Below are 22,797 nucleotides of genomic sequence, written 5' to 3' on the forward strand. Positions count from 1 at the left end.
TGGTGGCTGTACAGAGCAGTGACCGAATGGAATGGAGCGCCGCAGGGAGGACTTCCTGCCAGCGAGAGGTCGGGAGGCCCTTAGATTTCAAGTTTAAAAGGACTGCCTTCCAGACCGTCGCGTTCTCCCTTTCCACCTGGCCATTCCCCCGGGGGTTGTAGCTGGTGGTCCTGCTTGTAGCGATACCTCTCGAGAGCAGGTACTGCCGGAGTTCGTCGCTCATAAAGGATGAGCCCCTGTCGCTATGAATATAGCTAGGGAAACCGAACAAGGCGAAGAGGTCATTCAGACATTTAATGACCGTGGTACTGGTCATGTCTGAGCAAGGGATGGCAAACGGGAAACGGGAGTACCCATCAATTATGTTGAGGAAGTACACATTGCGGTCGGAGGAGGGGAGGGGCCCTTTAAAATCGACGCTCAGCCGTTCAAAGGGGCGCGTGGCTTCGATCAGGCTTGCTCTGTCTGGCCTATAAAAATGCGGTTTGCACTCGGCACAGATTTGGCAGTTCCTGGTCATGGTCCTGACCTCCTCGATGGAGTAGGGCAGGTTACGGGATTTGATGAAGTGAAAAAACCTGGTGACCTCCGGGTGGCAGAGGTCATTGTGGAGGGTCTTCAGTCTATCGACCTGCGCGTTGGCGCATGTACCACGTGATAGGGCATCTGGGGGCTCATTGAGTTTCCCGGGCCGGTACAAGATATCGTAATTGTAGGTGGAGAGTTCGATTCTCCACCTCAAGATCTTGTCGTTCTTGATTTTGCCCCTCTGCTTATTATTAAACATAAAAGCTACTGAACGCTGGTCAGTGAGCAGGGTAAATCGTTTTCCGGCCAGGTAATGCCTCCAATGTCGCACAGCTTCCACAATGGCCTGGGCCTCCTTTTCGACAGAGGAGTGTCGAATCTCGGGGCCCTGGAGGGTCCTTGAGAAAAAGGCCATGGGTCTCCCCGCCTGGTTAAGGGTTGCAGCTAGGGCAAAGTCGGAAGCGTCGCTCTCCACTTGGAAAGGGGTGGACTCATCCACTGCGTGCATTGTGGCCTTCGCAATATCTCCTTTTATGAGAGTGAAGGCTGCACAGGCCTCTGCTGTCAGGGGGAAGGCGGTGGACTTGATGAGGGGTCTGGCTTTGTCCGCATAGTTCGGCACCCACTGAGCATAGTACAAGAAAAACCCTAGGCATCTCTTCAGTGCTTTTTGGCAGTGGGGGAGGGGGAGCTCCATAAGGGGGCGCATCCTGTCGGGGTCGGGGCCGATGACTCCGTTCTCCACTACACAGCCAAGAATGGCAAGGCGCTTGGTACGAAACATACATTTGTCCTTGTTGTATGTTAGGTTCAGCCGCTGGGCCGTACGGAGGAATTTCTCTAGATTAACATCATGGTCCTGCTGGTCGCGGCCGCAGATGGTGACGTTGTCTAGATAGGGGAAAGTGGCCTGGAGCGCGTTCTGGTCGACCATCCGGTCCATCTCCTGTTGGAAGACTGAAACCCCGTTGGTGACGCCGAAGGGAACTCTGAGGAAGTGGTAGAGACGACCGTCAGCTTCAAAAGCTGTGTACTGGTGGTCCTCAGCCCTGATGGGGAGCTGGTGGTATGCCGACTTCAGATCAATCGTCGAGAACACCCGGTATTGTGCTATCTGATTGACCGTGTCAGATATGCGGGGGAGTGGGTATGCATCTAGCTGGGTGTAGCGATTGATCGTCTGGCTGTAGTCAATAACTAGGCGCTGTTTTTCGCCAGTCTTCACTACCACCACTTGTGCTCGCCATGGGCTGGTGCTACTTTCAATAATCCCTTCCTTCAGGAGTCTTGCTACCTCGGATTTAATGAAGCTCCTATCCCCGGCACTGTAACGCCTGCTTTTGGTAGCGATGGGCTTACAGTCGTGGGTGAGGTTAGCGAACAAGGAGGGGGGGGGGACTTTAAGGGTGGAAAGGCTGCAAATGGTGCGCGGCGGGCGATTTAAAAGCTGCTGGCTGCAGACTGTGAGTGGGGGGAGGGGTCCGTCGTACGCTAATGTGACACTCTTAAGGTTGCACTGAAAATCCAACCCCAGTAGAACGGCAGCGCAAAGATGGGGCAGGACCAGGAGTTTAAAATGTTTGTATTCTGTGCCCCTTACTGAAAGGGTCACTACACAGTAGCCACCGACGTCCGCTGACTGGGCTTTGGAAGCCAAAGAGATCCGATGTCGCGTCGGCAGGACCGGGAGAGAGTAACTCCGCACCGTGTCGGGGTGGATAAAGCTTTCCGTGCTCACGCTGTCAAAAAGGCAGGTAGTGGCGCGGCCGTTTACCTTAATGTCCATCATGGACCTGGACAGTTGATGAGGGAGAGATTGGTCCAGCGTCACGGAGGCCAGCGTATGGTCAAGCGAGTCGATGTGGTCGTCAGATGAGGCGGTGGTTGAGTCCGGGTCCCCCGTGGTTGAAGTTGGAGACGTCCGAGATGGCGGACAAAATGGCGGCGCCCATGGTCCCGATCCCCACGCGGCTGGGGGAGCCCAAGATGGCGGACAAGATGGCTGCCCCCACGGTTCGCACGCGGCGCTGCTGGCGTTAGCGGTTTTACCTTTGCAGGCGCTGACATAGTGTCCTTTCTTCCCGCAGCCGGAGCAGGTAGCGTTTCTCGCCGGGCAGCGTGCTCTGGGGTGTTTTGCCTGGCCACAAAAATAACATTTCTGTGCCTTGGACATCGCAGCAGCAGTTGAAGGTGGCGGTCCCATGACCCAAGGTTGTGGCGTCCACGTTGCGGAGCGGTTAGGGGAGAAGGCATCCATATTCCTGTGGGCCGCGTCGAGCGAGAGCGCGAGGGACACTGCCTTTCTCAGGTCCATTTCTCCCTTTTCCAACAGTCTCTGCCGGGAGTAGTCGGACCTTAGACCCGCAATGAAAGCATCTCGGATCAGTCCCTCCGTGTGTGCTGCGGCTGATGCTTCTTTGCAGTCGCAGTCTCGGCCGAGTATCCGTAGTGCCCGTAGGAAGGCCTCCACCGATTCCCCGGGCTGCTGTCTGCGGGATCTTAAGAGGTGCCGGGCATAGACCGTATTTACCGGGCGTGCGTATTGCCCTTTTAGCAGACCGATAGCCGCCGCGTAGGTCGTCGCGTCCTGGATTATTGTATAAACTTGGTGGCTCACCTTTGAGGCCAGGATTTCCAACTTGTTTTTGTCCAGGGTCACAGTTGAGGCTTGCAGGTAGGCCTCGAAGCAACGCAGCCAATGCGCGAATTTGGTAGCCGAACCCGCTTCTTGGGGGTCTAGGTCCAGGCATGTTGGTCTGAGGGCTCGCAGCAGCTCCTGTTGCTCAGCGTTTGGTGCAGCAGCCTGCTGTTCAGCGTTTGGTGCAGCAGCCTGCTGTTCAGCGTTTGGTGCAGCAGCCTGCTGTTCAGCAAATGTCGACATTTTGTTTTTGCTAATAAAATTGATGCGCTATCAATTACTCATAAAAGACTGAGAGTTAAGAGAGTAACTAAAGGCTTTTATTAGCAAAGAACAGAGCATGCCTCTCATGGTTGACTGGGTTCCAAGAAGGCAGGGGGCTGCAGGTCAATCACCTTTATACCTGGGCCTGTGTGGGTGGAGCCAGCCGAGACATGTTGAGGCATGCATAGGTACAACAGTGTGTAACAACAACAACAACAACAACAACAACAGTGGTTTACCACAGCAAGTTATTATCTTAATGGCAAGAAACTGGAAAGTACTGAAGTACAAAGGGATCTGGGGGTCCTGGTGCACAAAACTCAAAAGGTTAGTATGCAGGTGCAGCAAGTGATCAAGAAGGCCAATGGAATGTTGGCTTTCATTGCTAGGGGGATAGAATATAAAAATAGGGAGGTATTGCTTCAGTTGTACAAGGTATTGGTGAGACCGCACCTGGAATACTGCATACAGTTTTGGTGTCCATACTTAAGAAAAGACATACTTGCTCTCGAGTCAGTACAAAGAAGGTTCACTCGGTTAATCCCAGGGATGAGGGGATGGACATATGAAGAGAGGTTGAGTAGATTGGGACTCTACTCATTGGAGTTCAGAAGAATGAGAGGCGATCTTATTGAAACATATAAGATTGTGAAGGGGTTGGATCGGGTGGATGCGGGGAGGATGTTCCCGATGATGGGTGAAACTAGAACTAGGGGGCATAGTCTTAGAATAAGGGGCTGCTCTTTCAAAACTGAGATGAGGAGGAACTACTTCACTCAGAGGGTGGTAGGTCCATGGAATATGCTGCCCCAAAAAGCTGTAGAAGCTACATCATTACATAAATTTAAAACAGAAATAGACAGTTTCCTAGAAGTAAAGGGAATTAAGGGTTACGGGGAGCGGGCAGGAATTTGGACATGAGTCTAGCTTCGGATCGGACATGGCCCTGTGGGTAGCGGAGTGGGCCCAGGGGCCGTGTAGCCTGATCCTGCTCCTATTTCGTGTGTCTAATTCTGTTAGATTCAGGAGATGGTTCTGTGATAGTAGATTGGCGGTTAGGATCAGATCAGCCATGATCTTATCGAATGGCGGAGCAGGCTCGAGGGGCTGATTGGCCTACTCCTGCTCCTATTTCTTATGTTCTTATGTTCTTATGGGGTTGGGGGTAATATATTGGCATGGGTAGAGGTTTGGCTAACTAATAGAAAAGAGAGAGTCGGGATAAATGGGTTATTTTCAGGTTGGCAAACTGTAACTAGTGGGGTGCCGCAGGGATCGGTGCTGGGGCCTCAACTATTTACAATCTATATTAATGACTTGGATGAAGGGACTGAGTGTAATGTAGCCAAATTTGCTGATGATATAAAGCTAGGTGGGAAAGTAAATTGTGTGGAGGATGCAAAGAATCTCCAAAGGGATATAGATAGGCTAAGTGAGTGGGCAAAAATCTGGCAGATGGAATTTAATGTTGGAAAATGCAAGGTTATCCACTTTGGTAGGAAAAATAAAAAAGCAAATTATTATTTAAATGGGGAGAGATTACAAAATGCTGAGGTACAGAGGGATCTGGGGGTCCTTGTACATGAATCACAAAAAGTTAGCATGCAGGTACAGCAAGTAATTAGGAAGGCAAATTGAGTTTTGGCCTTTGTTGCAAAGGGAATGGAGTATAAAAGTAGGGAAGTCCTGTTACAACTGTACAGGGCGTTGGTGAGACCACACCTGGAGTACTGTGTGCAGTTTTGGTCTCCTTACTTAAGGAAGGATATACTTGCATTGGAGGCAATTCAGCAAAGGTTTATGAGGTTGATTCTGGAGATGAAGAGGTTGTCTTATGAAGAAAGGTTGAGCAGGTTGGGCCTATACTTGTTGGAGCTTAGAAGAATGAGAGGGGATCTTATTGAAACATATAAGATTCTGAAGGGGCTTGACAGAGTAGATGCAGAGAGGATGTTTCCCCTCGTGGGGGATTCTAGAACTAGGGGGCATAGTTTCAGAATAAGGGGGCACCCTTTTTAATCGGAAATGAGGAGGAATTTCTTCTCTGAGGGTCAGGTATCTTTGGAATTCTCTTCTCCAGAGAGCTGAGGAGGCTGGGTCATTGAACATATTTATGGTGGCGATAGACAGATTTTTGAATGATAAGGGAGTCAAGGGTTATGGGGAGCGGGCAGGAAAGTGGAGTTGAGGCCAAGATCAGATCAGCCATGATCTTATTGAATGGCGGAGCAGGCTCGTGCGGCCAAATGACCTACTCCTGCTCCTACTTCTTATGTTCTTATATTGAATTCTTGCTGAATGGTTTCTGATTCTAATCTGATCTGTAAAATGTTTCATGTAGGTTCCTGGGTCTTATTCAGCAGAAGTTCCCAAACGTCATCCTCTCCCCTGGCTGGATGTCGCTGTACTTACCTCTGATCGCAACCAAACCCTACACTCGAAAGATGGTGGAAGAGATGTACGGCCTGGTTAAGGGTTTACCGCAACGTGTCACGTTCCCTGTCCGAACTGTGCTGTTGAAGCCAGCTTGGCCACATTTTAGTTGGCTACTCAGTCAGTCACCAAGGTAACTGCAAAGGAATCTTAACTAACAAAGCCATTATGTTTATTTTAGCTGTTTTTATATTGATGCAGTTTAATTTGGATTCTGGGGCGTGAGTGAGTGCATGTACATTTGTGAGTGAGTGCGTGTACATTTGTGAGTGAGTGCGTGTACATTTGTGAGTGAGTGCGTGTACATTTGTGAGTGAGTGCGTGTACATTTGTGAGTGGGTGAGTGTAGATTTGTGAGTGAGTGTAGGTTTGTGAGTGAGTGAATGTGAAACAGATCACCTCGTCGTGCTTATGCTGTTAAAGTAAACTCCCTTATCTCAGTGCAAGACTTGGAGATCCATGAAAAATAAGGTCAATGAGCAATGTTCCCCTATCAATCGGCAGGTCCCACATAGGCCGCTCACCAGCTGCTCCCGCTGGAAGAGATACCGCGCATCTGCTGCTGTGCATCGGCCACGCAGCAAATTTAAAGGGACCGTGTACGAAAAAAAAATAGAGGGAATATCGTCAATGAGTCTGTTGCTGGGAAGGGGGTGGGTGTTGTCAGTTAAGGGAGTCAGATTTAGCATCAGGACCTGGCTCAGGGATGTTGCTTTCCAAATTAAAATGGGGCCATTTAGAAACAGCTTTGGGTGTTATCGAAAGTGGCTTGAAAGTCAAATCATTCTGGTCACATTGTCAGAAGAGTGCTTCTTACACAACAGCCCTGCTGTTGGGCGAGGCCAGGGAGATGACTTGTTCCCAGGTCTCTGCTAATGTATGTGGTTGGTAGGAGTTGCGTCAGAAACACGCCCCAGGTCGTCTCCTCCTCACAGTGGCGGAGTTGAATTCAGACACTAGGATGCCCAATGTGCTGTACTGCATGCCAATCTTGGGCATGCCCCTCTCTTTAAAAATGGGCATGTGTCCAATGGCTATGATGTGTAGGCTGGTAACCGGGGGGGCGGGGGATATAATAACACAAGAAGGATAAGTTTGAATTTAGTTTTGCTCCCTGCTATCTGGCAGCTGTTAATGGTAAGATGATGAGACACGTGAGTGTTCCCTGGATTATTTGTTTATTTAGTAATTAGATATAATTAGCACTGTCACTCGCTGTAGTGGGTGAATGTTAATCATGGGCGCCCATCTTGTGAATGCACAGCTCTGGAATGAGACTGAATGGTTGGTTAATAGTTTGCTTGACTCACGGCCAGAATCAACACAAAATCATTAATTTTAATCCTTTAAATACAACCATTGCATTCAGAAGAAAAAAGATCTATATTAGTTTGTTGCTGATAAAATAGTTTTCTCCCCCTCTGAACAGCCAGTGTTACAATTTACATTTACATCCTTTTAATTCAAAGTTGCTTAATTCAAATGATCTCAGAATTCATTTTATTTTACGAAGTTCCCACCTTGCTGTGCTATTTATATTGGTTAAATTAAATTATTGGATCATTTGCTTTTGTTTTAAGCACAAAAACAAGTGGGTGTCAGAAGTAGATTGTAAGGCTGTAATTCTGTAGGAGATTGGAGAATCCCCAGGAATGTTGGCAGGAGACTGGGAGAACGCTGGGTAACGGGGTAACGGCGTGTCAGCCATTTACACTGTTTCCATGGTAGCCCAGGGCCTGTGTACTGTGTTGTGAATGTGTCAGTGCTGGGGAAGGCAATGCTCTGGGCAACCAGTCAGTGTCCAGTGCTCCAGATTTAGCTGCAGGTCAGATACAAAACTCAGAAGAGCAGCCCCTACTGCATTGACGGAAATCTTTGTCTGTATCACTTAGTACAACGTCAAATCGTGCATTTGTCCTGCAATCATCCTCAGCATACCCCATTAGGGAGGGGAATATATCCACTGGGGTCACGTCCTAGGCTAGGGAGGGGTATATATCCACTAATCACCCCCCCCAGACTAGGGAGGGGTATATATCCACTAATCACCCCCCCAGACTAGGGAGGGGTATATAGCCACTAGAGTCACCCACCACAGACTAGGGAGGGGTATATATCCACTAGAGTCACCCACCACAGACTAGGGAGGGGTATATATCCACTGGACTCACCACCCCAGACTAGGGAGGGGTATATATCCACTAGAGTCACCCACCCCAGACTAGGGAGGGGTATATATCCACCAATCACCCCCCCAGACTAGGGAGGGGTATATATCCACTAGAGTCACCCACCCCAGACTAGGGAGGGGTATATATCCACTGGACTCACCACCCCAGACTAGGGAGGGGTATATATCCACTAGCGTCACCACCCCCCCAGACTAGGGAGGGGTATATATCCATTAGAGTCACCTCCTAGGCTAGGGAGGGGTATATATCCACTGATCACCCCCCCCCCCAGACTAGGGAGGGGTATATATCCACTAATCACTCCCCCTCAGACTAGGGAGGGGTATATATCCACTGGACTCACCCCCCAGACTAGGGAGGGGTATATATCCACTGGACTCACCCCCCCCCCAGACTAGGGAGGGGTATATATCCACTAATCACCCCCCCCCCAGACTAGGGAGGGGTATATATCCACTAATCACCCCCCCCAGACTAGGGAGGGGTATATATCCACTAATCACCACCCCCCCCAGACTAGGGAGGGGTATATATCCACTAGAGTTTACACTTCTGGTCTCTATCTGGAGAATTGAACTGGAAAATTGCTCATCCAGGAGACTGAGATGAGAACAGCTCAGGCACCAGTTATGAAGGCTCCCATGATTGAAAGGCTTGCTGACACTGCCTGGCAAAACGAGCACGAGGTACAGTGCTTGGGCATGGCCACAGAGGGCTGCAGGTGGCCCTGGAATTGCAACCTTTGCACCAATAAGTATCTTCAGGAGATGACGGAAGAAAATTAGAAAAATGTATTATTGTGACTCTTTGCATGTGGCAACTTACAGAAAAGTTCAGCGATGTTCTCAAGCAGTCTGCCTATCTCGTCTCTAATGATTGTTTGTGTATGTCCTTAGGTACAGCCTCACTCTGTGGCAGGGATCAATTGATTCCATCACTGTGGAAGATCTCTTATTCTTCAGAGACAACAGCAACATTGAGCAAATCTATTACGACATTTATGAACCTGTTTTGTCCGAATTCAAACAAATTGCATGTATGTATTCAAGTCTATTTCAATTAATTCTACTCTTTTTTTTTCCTCTTTCCACACTACACACCTTCCCTAGGGAAAGAGGCCAGGTCAGAGCTCTGCCGTGAAGCTCTTGGCATTGCCTCCATGATCTGGCTGTTGAAATGTACATGAGCACAGCCTGCAATGAATCTCCATCCAGTCATCCTGCCTCCTTGTGGGAGATTGCCCAGGTTCTGCTCATAGGTTTCCCATTCCAGCAGGTTTTTTGTGGCATGGTGCATCGGAACCCAACCAGCCGCACCACCCAATTACGTGAACTTTGAACTTTTTTTTACTGTGTGTTTTTGGTCACGGTACTGCTGTTGGTTGCTGTCTGAATATTAAACCTCTGAGTAACAGCTGTGTCTTGGGCGGGGGATGGGTGGTGTGGTGGGGGGCGGTGAGGTGGGAGAGAGGGAGACAGTGATGTCACAGCATGAATATACTTCATTCCTGTGTGATTCCACTCCTTGGAAAAGCTGCCCACAATCTCCTGCCCACAAACTCCCACCCACAGCTGAATTCGGGCAATCCCAGGTCAGGCACAGCAATTTAAATGCAGACCAAAGCCCCAAGAAGCACTCACCAGCCAGCTGCGCCATGGGATATATGCACAGTAAAGCTCCATCTGTATTACACCAATAATGCATCCCAACCTCCAAACAGCATCCCCAAATGCACGTCACATCGGCAATCATCACATCAGCCTCTCCGAGTGAGATAGCTGGAAATTGATTTCATTGCCTGGATTCTGCGGTTAGCAGCGAATGAACAGCATCAGCTGATCATTACACTTACACTTACCCACAGACTTTCTATGAGCTTTTGCACTGAAATTTGCAGTGATTAGAGAGCCATTTCAGCACAACGCCCTCTACATGAGATCTGAGACCTATGTGAACAGGGCAGCAACTGTGTGTCTCCTTAACCAATCAGATTGAAGAATCCTTACTGAGTAGTGCAGAGTCTGAACCAGGAAGTGTAAGTTAGAATAGTGAATTCAATGTCAAATCAGGTACAGAAGCGAGATATAGAGAGGGAAAGAAAGATGGGATTAAGAGAGATAAAAGAGACAGAATGAAAAAGTAAAAAAAAATGTTTATTTAAATTTTAAAAAATCTTTAACAATAATTAAAATCTGAAGGAATGAGACTCCACACTTGTAAAAGTTCATTTTCAGTGCCAGAGAGGTTGTTTGGCAGTAATTAAGACTTCCATGTATTTCAATGCCGAGTCTGTTGGCGAGATATTGGTATAGCGAAGCTTCTGGAGGAGCAGGACAACTCGGACAGCAGCTTCCCGATTTCCACATTTAACTGCGCATGTGCAGTCCCCGGAAGTTGCTGTCCGATTTACTCCTTAATAATGACGAGCGCTGTTATTTTTACCGCAAAATCCGGGCCATTATCTTTAGGCCAGGTCGTCTGTTCCAGATCGCTGTCCAGTCACCCCCTGCTGGAAGATGTGGTTGTTGGATGAAGATGGGATTAGACTTGATTGTGCTCTCTTTCCCCCTTTCCCACAACCCCCACCCCCCAACATGGTGGAATATTCTGGCATCATGCACTCTCTAGACTCACAGAACGGCCACTTGTAGTCCTGCAAAAATCAGTCTCTCCAGGAGAGGTGGGGGAAATTTGGAAGAAAACAAAAAGTGAATGTAAACTTGGTAAGTAGTTTCCCTGGAGAGTCAAAATTAAATTTAATGCAGTTAATCTACTTTCACTGTGCACAGTGCAGACAAACCGAAGCAGAAGGTTTTACCCCGGCGGGAAGCTCGCGGACTATTTCCCCCATCAAGATCCCGATGAACTGCAGATCAAATGGTTTGACATTGGGAACACAGAGCTCGACTTGACAGAATTACTTCAAGGTAACAAGATTCTCAGCAGTTAACAAGATTCTCAGTAGTTAACAAGATTCTCAGTAGTTAACAACATTCTTGGTCACACCACAGGATTTACAGTCACGACAATTTTGAGCCACAGGCGCCCCAAACCTCAACCTAAAAGAAAATAATGAAAATGAAAGTTAATAAAACTTAGAAGTAATAAAACACCCTCAGAAAATATAGGTTTAAGTAAAAACAGTAAAACAAGGTTATTGCTGGATCGTTTTACCGTGTACAGTGGAGAGCGCTTATGCTCTGCCGAGTTGTATCCCTGCCTGTGGAGCAGTTGATTTATATACACCATTCATTCCTTCTTCTGTCAAATGCACAGTCCACAATGAATTTCACAGATCTGTATCAAATCTTCACCCAAATCGATGTGAATGGGATGAATTTTGTGCTACTTGGGTGCTTCTAAATTCCTCTGGTTCTGATTGAGTTACACATGCAGATGGAGGAGGTAAACACAGCTTCAGGTTGTGATGTTCATGCACAACATGGAGACCCTGATACTATGTGACACATGAAGTAAAGCTACACTGCCCCAGTAAGCACTCCCAGGTCAGGTAGGACATGAGACACTCAAAGAGTAAAGCTCCGTCTATGCTGCCTCATCACGCAGCAGGAGGCCCAGAGAGAGTGCAGACTGGAGCAGCGGCGGCAGCGAGGAGGCGGAGTACCTCCAGCGAAAACAACAACAACTGCAAAACAGCTAAAGTGACATTACAACCAGGGAAGGAGCTGATTGGTGAGTAGCTGGTAAGTGTTTCTAATAAATAGCCTATTAAGTAAAGGCATGGCAGGGCAGCTCAGTCCCGTGGAATGCACATCCTGTGCCATGTGGGGACTCCAGAACGCTGCCCGTGTCCTGGACAACCACATGGGCAGGAAGTGTCGTCAGCTGGAAGAGCTCGAGCTCTGGGTTTTGGAGCTTGAGCAGCATCTGGCGACACTGCGGTGCATCCGTGAGGCTGAGAGCTTCGTTGATAGCACTTTTCAGGAGGTGGTCAACCCACAGCTAAAGAGTGTGCAGGCAGAAAGGGAATGGGTGACCACCAGACAGAAGAGGAGGACCAGGCAGGTTGTGCAGGAGTCCCCTGAGTGCATCTCGCTTTCCAACCAGTATTTGATTCTGAGTACTGGTGAGGGCAATGGTTCCTCTGGGGAGTACAGCCAGAGCCAAGTCTGCAGCACCACGAGTGGCTCAGCTGCACAGGGGGGGAGGAAGAAGAGTAGGAAAGCAATAGTGATAGGGGATTCAATAGTTAGGGGAGCAGACAGGCGTTTCTGCGGCCACAGACGTGACTCCAGGATGGTATGTTGCCTCCCTGGTGCCAGGGTCAAGGATGTCACCGAGCGGCTGCAGAACATTCTGAGGTGGGAGGGTGAACAGCCAGAGGTCGTGGTCCATATCGGTACCAATGACATAGGTAGAAAGAGGGATGAGGTTCTGCAGGCAGATTTCAGGGAGCTAGGAAAGAGATTAAAAAGCAGGACCTCAAAGGTAGTAATCTCTGGATTACTCCCGGTGCTATGTGCTAGTGAGTATAGAAATAGGAGGATAGAGCAGATGAATGTGTGGCTGGAGAGATGGTGCAGGAGGGAGGGCTTTAGATTCCTGGGGCATTGGGACCGGTTCCGGGGTAGGTGGGACTTGTACAGGCCGGACGGGTTGCACCTCAACAGGGCTGGAACCAATATTCTCACGGAGAGGTTTGCTAGTGCTGTTGGGGAGGGTTTAAACTAATTTGGCAGGGAGGTGGGCACCAGGATGTAACATTAGAAAGGGGAAATAAAGTGCTCAAAGGATTGGGAGAGGCTGAGAGCACTAAAGTAAGAAATAGTAAGATATTAGGTGTGGCCAAACTAAGAGGGAATACAGGATGGTCTAAGATGGGTTTACAGTGTATGTATGTGAACGCACAAAGCGTAGTTATCAAGGTAAGTGAGCTGCAGGCACAAATAGCCATATGGGAATATGATGTTGTGGCAATAACTGAGACCTGGCTCAAAAAAGGGCAGAATTGGGTATTAAATATTCCTGGTTATAAAGTGTTCAGAAAAGATAGGGAAGGAAAGATAGGAGGCGGTGTGGCAGTATTGGCCAAGGAGAATATTACAGTGCTGGAGAGAGAGGATGTCCTGGAGGGGTTCAAGGACAGAATCTATATGGCTAGAGTTAAGAAATAATAGAGGTGCCATTACACTACTAGATATATTCTATAGACCACCAAATAGTGGGAAAGATATGGAGGAGCAAATTTGCAGAGAAATTACAACGAGGTGCAAAAACTATAGAGTAGTAATAATGGGGGACTTCCAACTAACCTAATATAGACTGGGATCGTAAGAGTGTTAAGGGTAGAGAAGAGGAAGAATTTCTGAAGTGTGTTCAGGAGAACTTTCTTGATCAGTACCTTCCGGCCCGACGAGGGAGGAGGCATTGCTGGATCTGGTTCTGGGGAATGAGGTAGGTCAAGTGGAGCAAGTGTCAGTAGGTGAACATTTAGGGAACAGTGATCATAATATCATAAGGTTTAGATTAGCTGTGGAAAAGGACAGGGAGCAATCTAGAGTACAAATGTTTAACTGGGGATAGGCCAATTTCAGTGGGTTAAGAACGGATCTGCCCCGGGTAAACTGGAATCAAAGATTGGCAGGCAAAACTGTAATGAAACAATGGGCTGCCTTTAAAGAGGAAATAGTTCAGGTACAGTTGAGGTACATTCTCACTAGGGAGAAAGGCAGGGCAACTAAAGTCAGGGTTCCCTGGATAACAAAAGAGATAGAGAATATGATGAAGCAGAAAAAGAGTGCGTATGACAGATGTTAGTTTTTTTTTTATTCGTTCATGGGATGTGGGCATTGCTGGCAAGACCAGCATTTATTGCCCATCCCTAATTGCCCTTGAGAAGGTGGTGGTGAGCCACCTTCTTGAACCGCTGGAGTCCGTGTGGTGAAGGTACTCCCACAGTGCTGTTAGGGAGGGAGTTCCAGGATTTTGACCCAGCGACGATGAAGGAATGGTGATATACTTCCAAGTCAGGATGGTGTGTGACTTGGAGGGGAACTTGGAGGTGGTGGTGTTCCCATGCGCCTACTGCCGTTGTCCTTCTAGGTGGAAGAGGTCGCGGGTTTGGGAGGTGCTGCCAAAGAAGCCTTGGCGAGTTGCTGCAGTGCATCTTGTAGATGGTACACACTGCAGCCATGGTACGCCGGTGGTGGAGGGAATAAATGTTTAAGGTGGTGGATGGGGTGCCAATCAAGCGGGTTGCTTTGTCCTGGATAGTGTCGAGCTTCTTGAGTGTTGTTGGAGCTGCACTCATCCAGGCAAGTGGAGAGTATTCCATCACACTCCTGACTTGTGCCTTGTAGATGGTGGAAAGGCTTCGGGGAGTCAGGAGGTGAGACACTCGCCGCAGAATATCTAGCCTCTGACCTGCTCTTGTTGCCACAGTATTTATGTGGCTGGTCCAGTTAAGTTTCTGGTCAATGGTGACCCCCAGAATGTTGATGGTGGGACATTCGGTGATGGTAATGCCATTGAATGTCAAGGGGCGGTGGTTAGACGCTCGCTTGTTGGCAGGAATTTAAAAAGTAGCAAATACTTTCAATATACAGTTTAGGCTTTGGATGGGTTGTTGAGGTAAAAAATGCCTGACAAAACCCAATGGCTGGAACATTACATTTGGACACATCAAGTCAAGTCTGTGGCCAAGTGATGGAACGATGCAACAATGTGACCCTCCCAGTTTGACGAATGATGATGCAGAATGTTGTAGTGAGAATGGTGGCCCAGGTTCCACTCCAGGGCATCCTCCTCCTAAAACAGCATTGCGGCCTATCTGGGAGGAGTCAGATGCAAAGATGTGAGTGTGTAGCAGATTGATTCAGCCACTAGCAGTGCCAACCCTATGGTGTATGTTAGCTGCAGGTGTCTTAACAGCAGATGACAAAACTCTGCATCTGGTTGTCTGATGACCTTGAGCCTGTGCTGTAAATTCAGAAAGGTCACTGCCAAGTAGATGTACCTCTGCCTGTAAATGTGGATGGGAGGGTACAGGTAAGTGGGTGCAGTTTGCCTGTGGTGCAGTTGAATTTTCCTAACATTCCCGCAATGCTTCTCATCTTCCTCCAAAAAAATAAAGGAGGATATCCATTGGGACACCCATGGTTCCAATATTGTGGACATAACAAGGAACGGTGGTGCCAGAATACTTGGCACAAAGGGGTAGATTTTGACTTTGTGCAATAGTGTAAAACAGGTGATAGCAAGTCGGCAGCCCGTTTTACATCTTTCTCGATTTTTGCATAAAATTACATAAAATTTACAGGCCATTTGGCCCAACTGGTCTATGCCAATGTTTATACTCCACACGAGACTCCTCCCACCCCTCTTCATCTAACCCTTTATTTCCATTGAAGTCTATTTAAAATATTAAGCAAAAATTCTGCTATAATTATTGTTTAGAAGAAAAATAATTATTTTGCATTACTGTATGTTTAAAATAAATTATATTTGCTGTTGAAATACTTAAATATTCCTACTACCATTATGTGGAGCAGAATGGATAACCAACTGACTAGAAAACAGAGAGTAGGAGTTAAGGGTAGCTGCTCAGACTTTGCTCTGATCTGTTGGTTGTGGGATCGCTTTGCTCTGCCAATAGCATGCTGCTTCTGCTGTTTAGCATGCATGTAGTGTTGTGACAGCTCATTTTTAGGTACGACTGGTGCTGCTCCTGGCATACTCTTCTACACTCCTTATTGAACCAGGGTTGGTCCCCTGGCTTGATGGTAATGGTAGAGTGAGGGATATGCCGGACCATGAGGTTACAGATTGTGGTGGAATACAATTCTGCTGCTGCTGATGGCCCACAGCGCCTCAGGGATACCCAGTTTTGAGCTGCTAAATCTGTTCTGAATCTATCCCATTTAGCACGGCGGTAGTGCCACACAACACGATGGAGGGTGTCCTCGGTGTGAAGACGGTGGTCACTGCTACCAGTGCTGTCATGGAAGATGCATCTGCGACAGGTAGATTGGTGAGGACGAGATCAAGTAGGTTTTTCCCTCGTGTTGGTTCTCTCACCACCTGTCGCAGGCTCAGACTGGCAGCTGTGTCCTTTAGGACTCGGCCAGCTCGGTCAGTAGTGGTGCAACCGAGCCACTCTTGGTGATGGATATTGAAGTCCCGCACCCAGAGTACATTGTGTGCCCTTGCTACTCTCAGTGCTCCTATCCAAGTGATGTTCAACATGGAGGAGTACTGATTCATCAACTGAGGGAGGGCGGTAGGTGGTAATCAGCAGGATTACCTTGCCCATGCTTGACCTGAAGCCATGAGACTTCATCGGGTCTGGAGTCAATGTTGAGGACTCCAGGGCCACTCCATCCCGACTGTATACCACTGTGCCGCCACCCTTGGTGGGTCTGTCCTGCCGGTAGGACAGGACCTACCCAGGGATGGTGATGGAGGAGTTTGGGATATTGGCTGAGAGGTATGATTCTGTGGGTATGACTATGTCAGACTGTTGCTTGACTAGTCTGTGGGACAGCTCTCCCAATTTTGGTAGCTCGTTCTCTCAAGTTCCAAGGCATTTATCATTCAGGCATTGAAAGGTTGGTACCACCCCTCACCAGGCCTGAAACTCAATGTGTGGGAATCACAAGAGTGACCTTGTGGCCTCTCTAAGATGCAGTGTGCCCGCCTGATGAAGGCTGAGTAATGGGTGAGTAGTATAGATGCCGCAGCAGGTAATCATGCAGTCATACCCTGAGGGGGTCCATAGACAATATAAAGTGCTAGAGTGAAGCCAAACCTCAAGACCAGATCACAACTTTCTGGCAGAAGTCCAGCACTGTTTACGTGAGCTGAAAAACAAATGTGACAGTGGGAGCTCCTATTATGATAATAGAAGGTTGTACTGACAACTAATGCAAGAGGGTTTTTTTTTTGGATGACCAAATATGGAAGGATTCAATATAATTTGTGTAAATGAAATGGACACGCAGAGGGGATGAACGGCTGGTTACATCCTAGGCTGTCGCAGCAGAACAGATGGTTGAGAAGTCCAGTGAATTGCCAGCTTCTTGGATGCCTAATGCTTGGTTCAGGGGTTTTATCCCTGCATTACCGAGGTTAGGCCCACTTTATCCACTTTACCAGTTGGTCAGTGATTTCACCTTCCATTTGTCTGTTCATTTATTACCTCAGTGGCTGGTGTTCATTTTACGTGGTTACACGTTGTGCAGTTTTGGCTGTTATGTGAAATTGGAAACTTAAACAGTTGATGCAACTTGAGCACAACATATAAATGTTGTATTTTCAATTTATTAAGGAAATGACGGAGGAATGCTTATTCTGAATGTGAAGAGCCAAGCTAATAGCGCCAGCGAGGCCATTCCAATGGTGGAAAGTTTGGAAGATGGATTGGAATTTCCTTTGGAATCAGCTCTAAGTCAGGTCTTAAGTTCATTGAACCCGTGGGGCATCTTCCTGAAGATAAAATCTCAGCAGGCACTGGTCCTAACCCTGAATCTGCTTCACCGAGCTTACACAACACACCTCCTCCATATGCCTGTCTGGGTTAGCATGGACCTCTCTCATGGCAGTTTTAGCACCCCTGGATACATTGAAGGAAAGCAATTCATCAAAACCATAAATGAAATATTTCCTTTTGTAACTATAGCTCCAGGCTGGCCAACTGAAGCACTTGCCCATGGTTACACGCAGCCATTAGTGGAAGACATGCTAAGTCTTTGCCAGGGGCTGTGGCAAACGGTGTCCTTCCAGCTTCAGGCTGTTCCTCTGGGTAAATCATGGAAGGCCACTATTGAACTACTGCAGGCTTCCCCCAGTTACACTCTGACAGTGGAGCACCTACACGAACAGGGCACCTACATAGATGGGTTTCGGGGGCTGATCAACATCCGAATACACAACACTCGTAGAATTTACTACCGCTTACCCCAGGATTATAGAAACAACTTTCAAATCGATGTTTTCACTTCATAAAACTGGGTTCTGAGTCTCTGTATTCGTGACCAACTGCCTCTTAGGCAGGGAAATCATTTACAAGCTCTGCACCAATAAGCTCTTAGATTTTAACTAATAATTTCCGTGGTTCATAACTGTCATGTTTGTAAGCTGCAACCTAATTAACTTTCAATATTTTTTTAGTTTAATATGGATTAAGATTTAAACTTTTGATGCCAAAGGTAGTTTTCTGGATATTGATTGTAAAAGCTTGTTGAAAAGGCCAGTAGACATAAGAGGTTGACATGTATTTTAATGAACTGTGCAGGCAGGTTCGCTCACTCAACAAGTTACAATTCCATTCCTCCAGTTTCCCCTACGTCACAGAGACCTTCGTCCGCTTTAGCTAGTCTGCCCTTGTGAGATAACAAGAAGTGAAATGAGAGTCGTCGTCTCATAAATCACTAACCCGCCATGCAGGTCTGTGCAAGGTCATGCACACAGACCTCAGCTACCCGCCCAACAGTGATAAACATCAGTAACAGATTGCAGTGCAAGAGGTAGTTACTGTTTTACAGCGAGGCTTTACACAAAGAGGTTACAGTTTCCATAAAGTGACTACAGCTAAGTGCCACTCGACGCTACAAACCTGTCAAGTCGCTCTTGGAGTGACACTCACTTTGGTGTCTACTTTGGCAACTCTCACTCTTAATTAAGCTCCAAACATTTAAATGTGATTCATCTCACTTTCTGATCATACATTTCACTCCTAACATTTTCACAAATATTGGCCGCTGTGGATATAGGCTTGTGTCCTATGTGTCCCCGCCCCCATTCCCATTCACAGCAGGTAGCATAGCAAGTTAATACTTGCACAATCAAATTGGTTTTTGCTCCATTCACTCATGTATACCAGGACCTCATGGGCAAACTCTCACAGCCTGCTCCCCTTTTCATTGTCATGTTCTGATGGGAATGCTGGATATTGTTGGAGGAAACAATAATTTAGAGATAGACAGGTTGGCAGGTTATGTACAACCCAGAATCACACTCAATAATACGCATACTCCACTTGACATGCAGTTAAGCATGACTGTTCCAGTTGTTACGCTCCAGAAGGTGCATTAGTTATCCATGTCCCTCTCAGTCATAAGGAGTAGGCACCTGGTTTTAGAAGCAGTAGGTCATACTGCATGAATCCGCTGCAATTATTTTGAGATGGTAACTAGCAAGGATAATTTGTTTGCATATTCAGAAGATAACTGTTGTATATTAGAGGGTTTTAAGGAAGACTTGAGGCTCATGAAACTAACAGAATCCTGAGTGATGCTTACAGATAGTTCAGGACCTAGAGCGCGGTTTCTGATGTTCACTGGAGAATACATACGACAGCAGTTCATCAAGCAGTGTGATAGAGTCGATATACTAACGCAGGATATCATGAGTGACTCAAAGTAAAAATATCACTTTTCTTACTGATGAAAGATAAAGGCCTCACAGATGTATGTTAGTGTGACAAAAATGAAGCATCTTGGGATATGATGGATTAGGTAATTGGTCTTGCTGGTCACATTGCATGCAGGGTTTAAAAACTCAGGATTACTCAGAGAAAATAACCAGTCTGCTTGATACACAACAGCTCAGGGCACAAATGCACTGTCTATATGGGCATTAATTGTGCATGCATATGTAATTAGTAATTGTATGGTTGATCACTGGTCCATTGTGTGATAATTGGATTGTTACAGCAGAAAGCAGGTGGAACAGAACACTTTAGTCTCAGGTAAGGGGTCAAGTCATTTAGTTCAAAGACCATTATCCTGTGGATTTTTTAAGTATATGTTTGTTTTCCAACTGTATTTTTGGTGAAAGCATCATTTTGAATGATGTAAATGGCTGAATGCCTAATAAACTATTTGATGTCCTTTCTTCCAATATATCTTTAAAATGGTTTTCAATGGTATTTCTGAGGCTGACTTCCTCCCAGTCAGCAGTCAGTCTGAGGCAGTCAGGGATAGGGGCATGTCAGAGACACCGTGATAGTCAACTGGCGTGTAAAGCTAATCAGAAAGCATGCTTTGAGGTTGACCTTAATATTGAGTATCAGCACAGGAGAAGTACCTTTTGTTGTTTTGGTATTCCTGGGAGAATAGTAAAGTCTGTAATTGCTGTAAATAGGTACTGTTTGCATTTAATACTTTTCATCTATCTATTTACTGTTCAATAGAACAGATTAGTGGTTTATAGCCTAGACTACAGTCTGATAGAAGGTTTATTCTTCGTCCCAAGGTATCACATGAGGGCACACAGTATATCCAGTGAGGACAGTGACAAGGGTTCTTTGTTCAATCCCTGGGCTAGGTACATCTACCTAGATATTGAACAGCACACTCGGAGTAAAACTGAGGAAAATGTCTGGGGTAAAAATCCAAAATCATTAAGTTAGTTATACTTTTTAACCCCATAGATATGTTAGTGATGTTTTTCACATCACTTTGCAAAATTTGCTAAAGATGCAAATAACATAAGTTGTCCTTCCCCTTTTCAAAAACCTCATCCTCAGTTACTTACATTATAAAATGTAATTTTTTGCTTTACCACCAACACTGGATTTACACCATTTATTTAAGATCTGGGTATTATCATTTCCCTGGACAAGGGTGAAGATGACCCATAATACAAGCCGCACACACAGTTTGACAGCAGGAGCTGGAACTCTTCCGCACCCAAGCCCCGTACCATCACAGAGAAAACATCTCGCAGTATTTCTAAAATGAAACGACAAATTTGCACGGTATTTATTGATTTTTCCCCCAAAATTGTGTAATGGCCCAAACCAGTTTAAAGAAATGAGTAATGTGTTTGGTTCCTCATTCATTATTGGTAATGTAGCAATTTGAGCAAATCAAAATGGCCAGTCAAACAGGTCCAAGTTTAAAGAGAGAGATTTAGAGGGTGATGCATAATTTTATTAATGATTGGATTCAAAATGGGTTTTGGTGCAGGAAACAGAGAACAGTTATAAAGAAAAAGAAAAAGCTGTATCTGTGCTAAGTAGTGCAGAGAAGAGAGGCAGGGCCTATTTGGGATCCCTATTGTTTCTAAAACCATGCTGACTGCTCCCAGTGGTCTCTGTCATTTTTAAAGCTTGCCTACTTCCACCTCTAACATCTCCCGCCATTGTCCCTACCTCAGCCCATCTGCCACAAAATGCTTTTGTCACTTCCAAATGTGTTTATTCCAAAGTTCTTCTGGCCTGGCTCTCACCTTCCACCCTCCATAAACCTCTGCACATCCAAAACTTTGCTGCCCGTATCCTAACATGCACAAGTCCTACTCATCCAGCACCCTTTTCCTACATGACCTAACAGTCCAGGTCCTCCCAATACCTCAGATTTATAGTTCTCATCCTTTGTGTTTAAATCCCTCCATGGACTCACCAATCCCCTTCTCTAACTTCCTCCAGCACTATAACCCCCCGCCCAAACGCTCCGTTTCTCTGACTCCGGCCTATTGTGTACCCTCCTCCCATTGGCGGTCGTGCCTTCAGCCACCTAGGCTCCAACACTCAGGAATTCTCTCCCTAAACCCCACTCTGGTTCCTCACACCCCTCACTTCCTTAAAACCTACCTCTTTGACCAAGTTTTTGGTTGCACTTTCCTAATATCTCCTTCTTTGGCTCAGTGTCCATTTCTTCCCCGCACCACTGTGAAGCACTTTGGCATTTTCTTTTACGTTAAAGGTGCTTTATAAATATATAAGTTGTTGTACATGAATATTGATAATATTCTATAAAATCCTCTCAAACATCTGTTCTACTACCAGCACAAATGAAGTGACTGCATCATGTGGAAGTGAGCACCAGAACTTTGCTGACAGATAGTCCTGTTTGTTTAATCTGTGTGCTGTTTCTTGCAGATCTTCCAACTGGAAATCTGGGCTAGAGCAGGTTTCAGCTTTAGTCATTGCTTCCAGTTACAATGACATCTGGGAGGGCCTCCACCAGTAGATGCATGTAGTGATTGAACTTTTTCCCTCACCGTTGTCCCCCTTTCCTCCTGGTGGTGTTGAATCCTTACTAGAACAGGGCTCCATGGACAATAGGCACAGTCCAGCCTCTAGCCTAAGTGGCTATTCATGTGTGACTCTTGACAGGAAGTGGCAATAAGCTATTCACTGCAGGAGCCAGGGGCATTGTAGCTACACCTGATCAAGTCCTCACCCAGGAGTTGCAGAATGGTGCCCAGGAATAGGAACACCGGGATAATATTCCTCCTCCCTAAACCAGAGGCACTGCAGCTCCCCTACTGCGACCCTGGATTTTGAACCGGGGACCCTTCTTAGCCTCAGTTGGTCATTGACTGAACTCATCGAACCATCGGTGGAGCCAGTGGTTGAATTTTAACAGCATGATTCCCCCTCAGCTGAAGCTCCCTGGCATTTCTCAAATTGCACACCTTCCATAAGTGCTATTGTGCAGTAAGTCTTTACAGCATTTTAAAAAATACATAAATAAGGACAGTGTCCCCACATTTCATTATTTCACTGTAGTCTTTTAGTCAGTTACTTGTACTGTGCCTGCCGATGTTGTGGCAACACTGCAGAAACAGCAATTAATGTTCGACTTGTTACTAAACCTCTTGAATTATTTTGCGTTTGTAACTGAACGATTTTATAATGTTAACAGGCCGTTGTGTTCTCTTCCTTTTCATAAAGGTTTTGATTTTAAAGTTTTTAGTAATCAATAAAAAAGTACACAATCATGGGCAAGTGTTTTTATTTTAAATGAAAGACTTTGTTCACAGCTTTCCACTATC

General features: G+C 46.5%; 1 protein-coding gene across 1 annotated transcript in view; it reads left to right on the forward strand.

Moving 5' to 3' along the window:
* fam151a (family with sequence similarity 151 member A) overlaps positions 1-22,743 on the forward strand; it is an 83,514-nt gene extending 60,771 nt beyond the window's left edge. The window contains exons 5-8 of the mRNA XM_085982489.1: positions 5,772-5,996; positions 8,952-9,091; positions 10,845-10,982; positions 17,342-22,743. Of these exons, the coding sequence (XP_085838615.1) occupies positions 5,772-5,996; positions 8,952-9,091; positions 10,845-10,982; positions 17,342-18,018 (1,180 nt within the window). The 3' untranslated portion in view covers positions 18,019-22,743. The remainder of the gene's footprint in view (positions 1-5,771; positions 5,997-8,951; positions 9,092-10,844; positions 10,983-17,341) is intronic.
* Positions 22,744-22,797: the final 54 nt, after the last annotated feature.

This window comes from Somniosus microcephalus, chromosome 3, assembly GCF_052327205.1.
Source record: "Somniosus microcephalus isolate GS21.2 chromosome 3, FLI_Smic_1.0, whole genome shotgun sequence".
NCBI classification, from domain to species: Eukaryota; Metazoa; Chordata; class Chondrichthyes; order Squaliformes; family Somniosidae; genus Somniosus; species Somniosus microcephalus.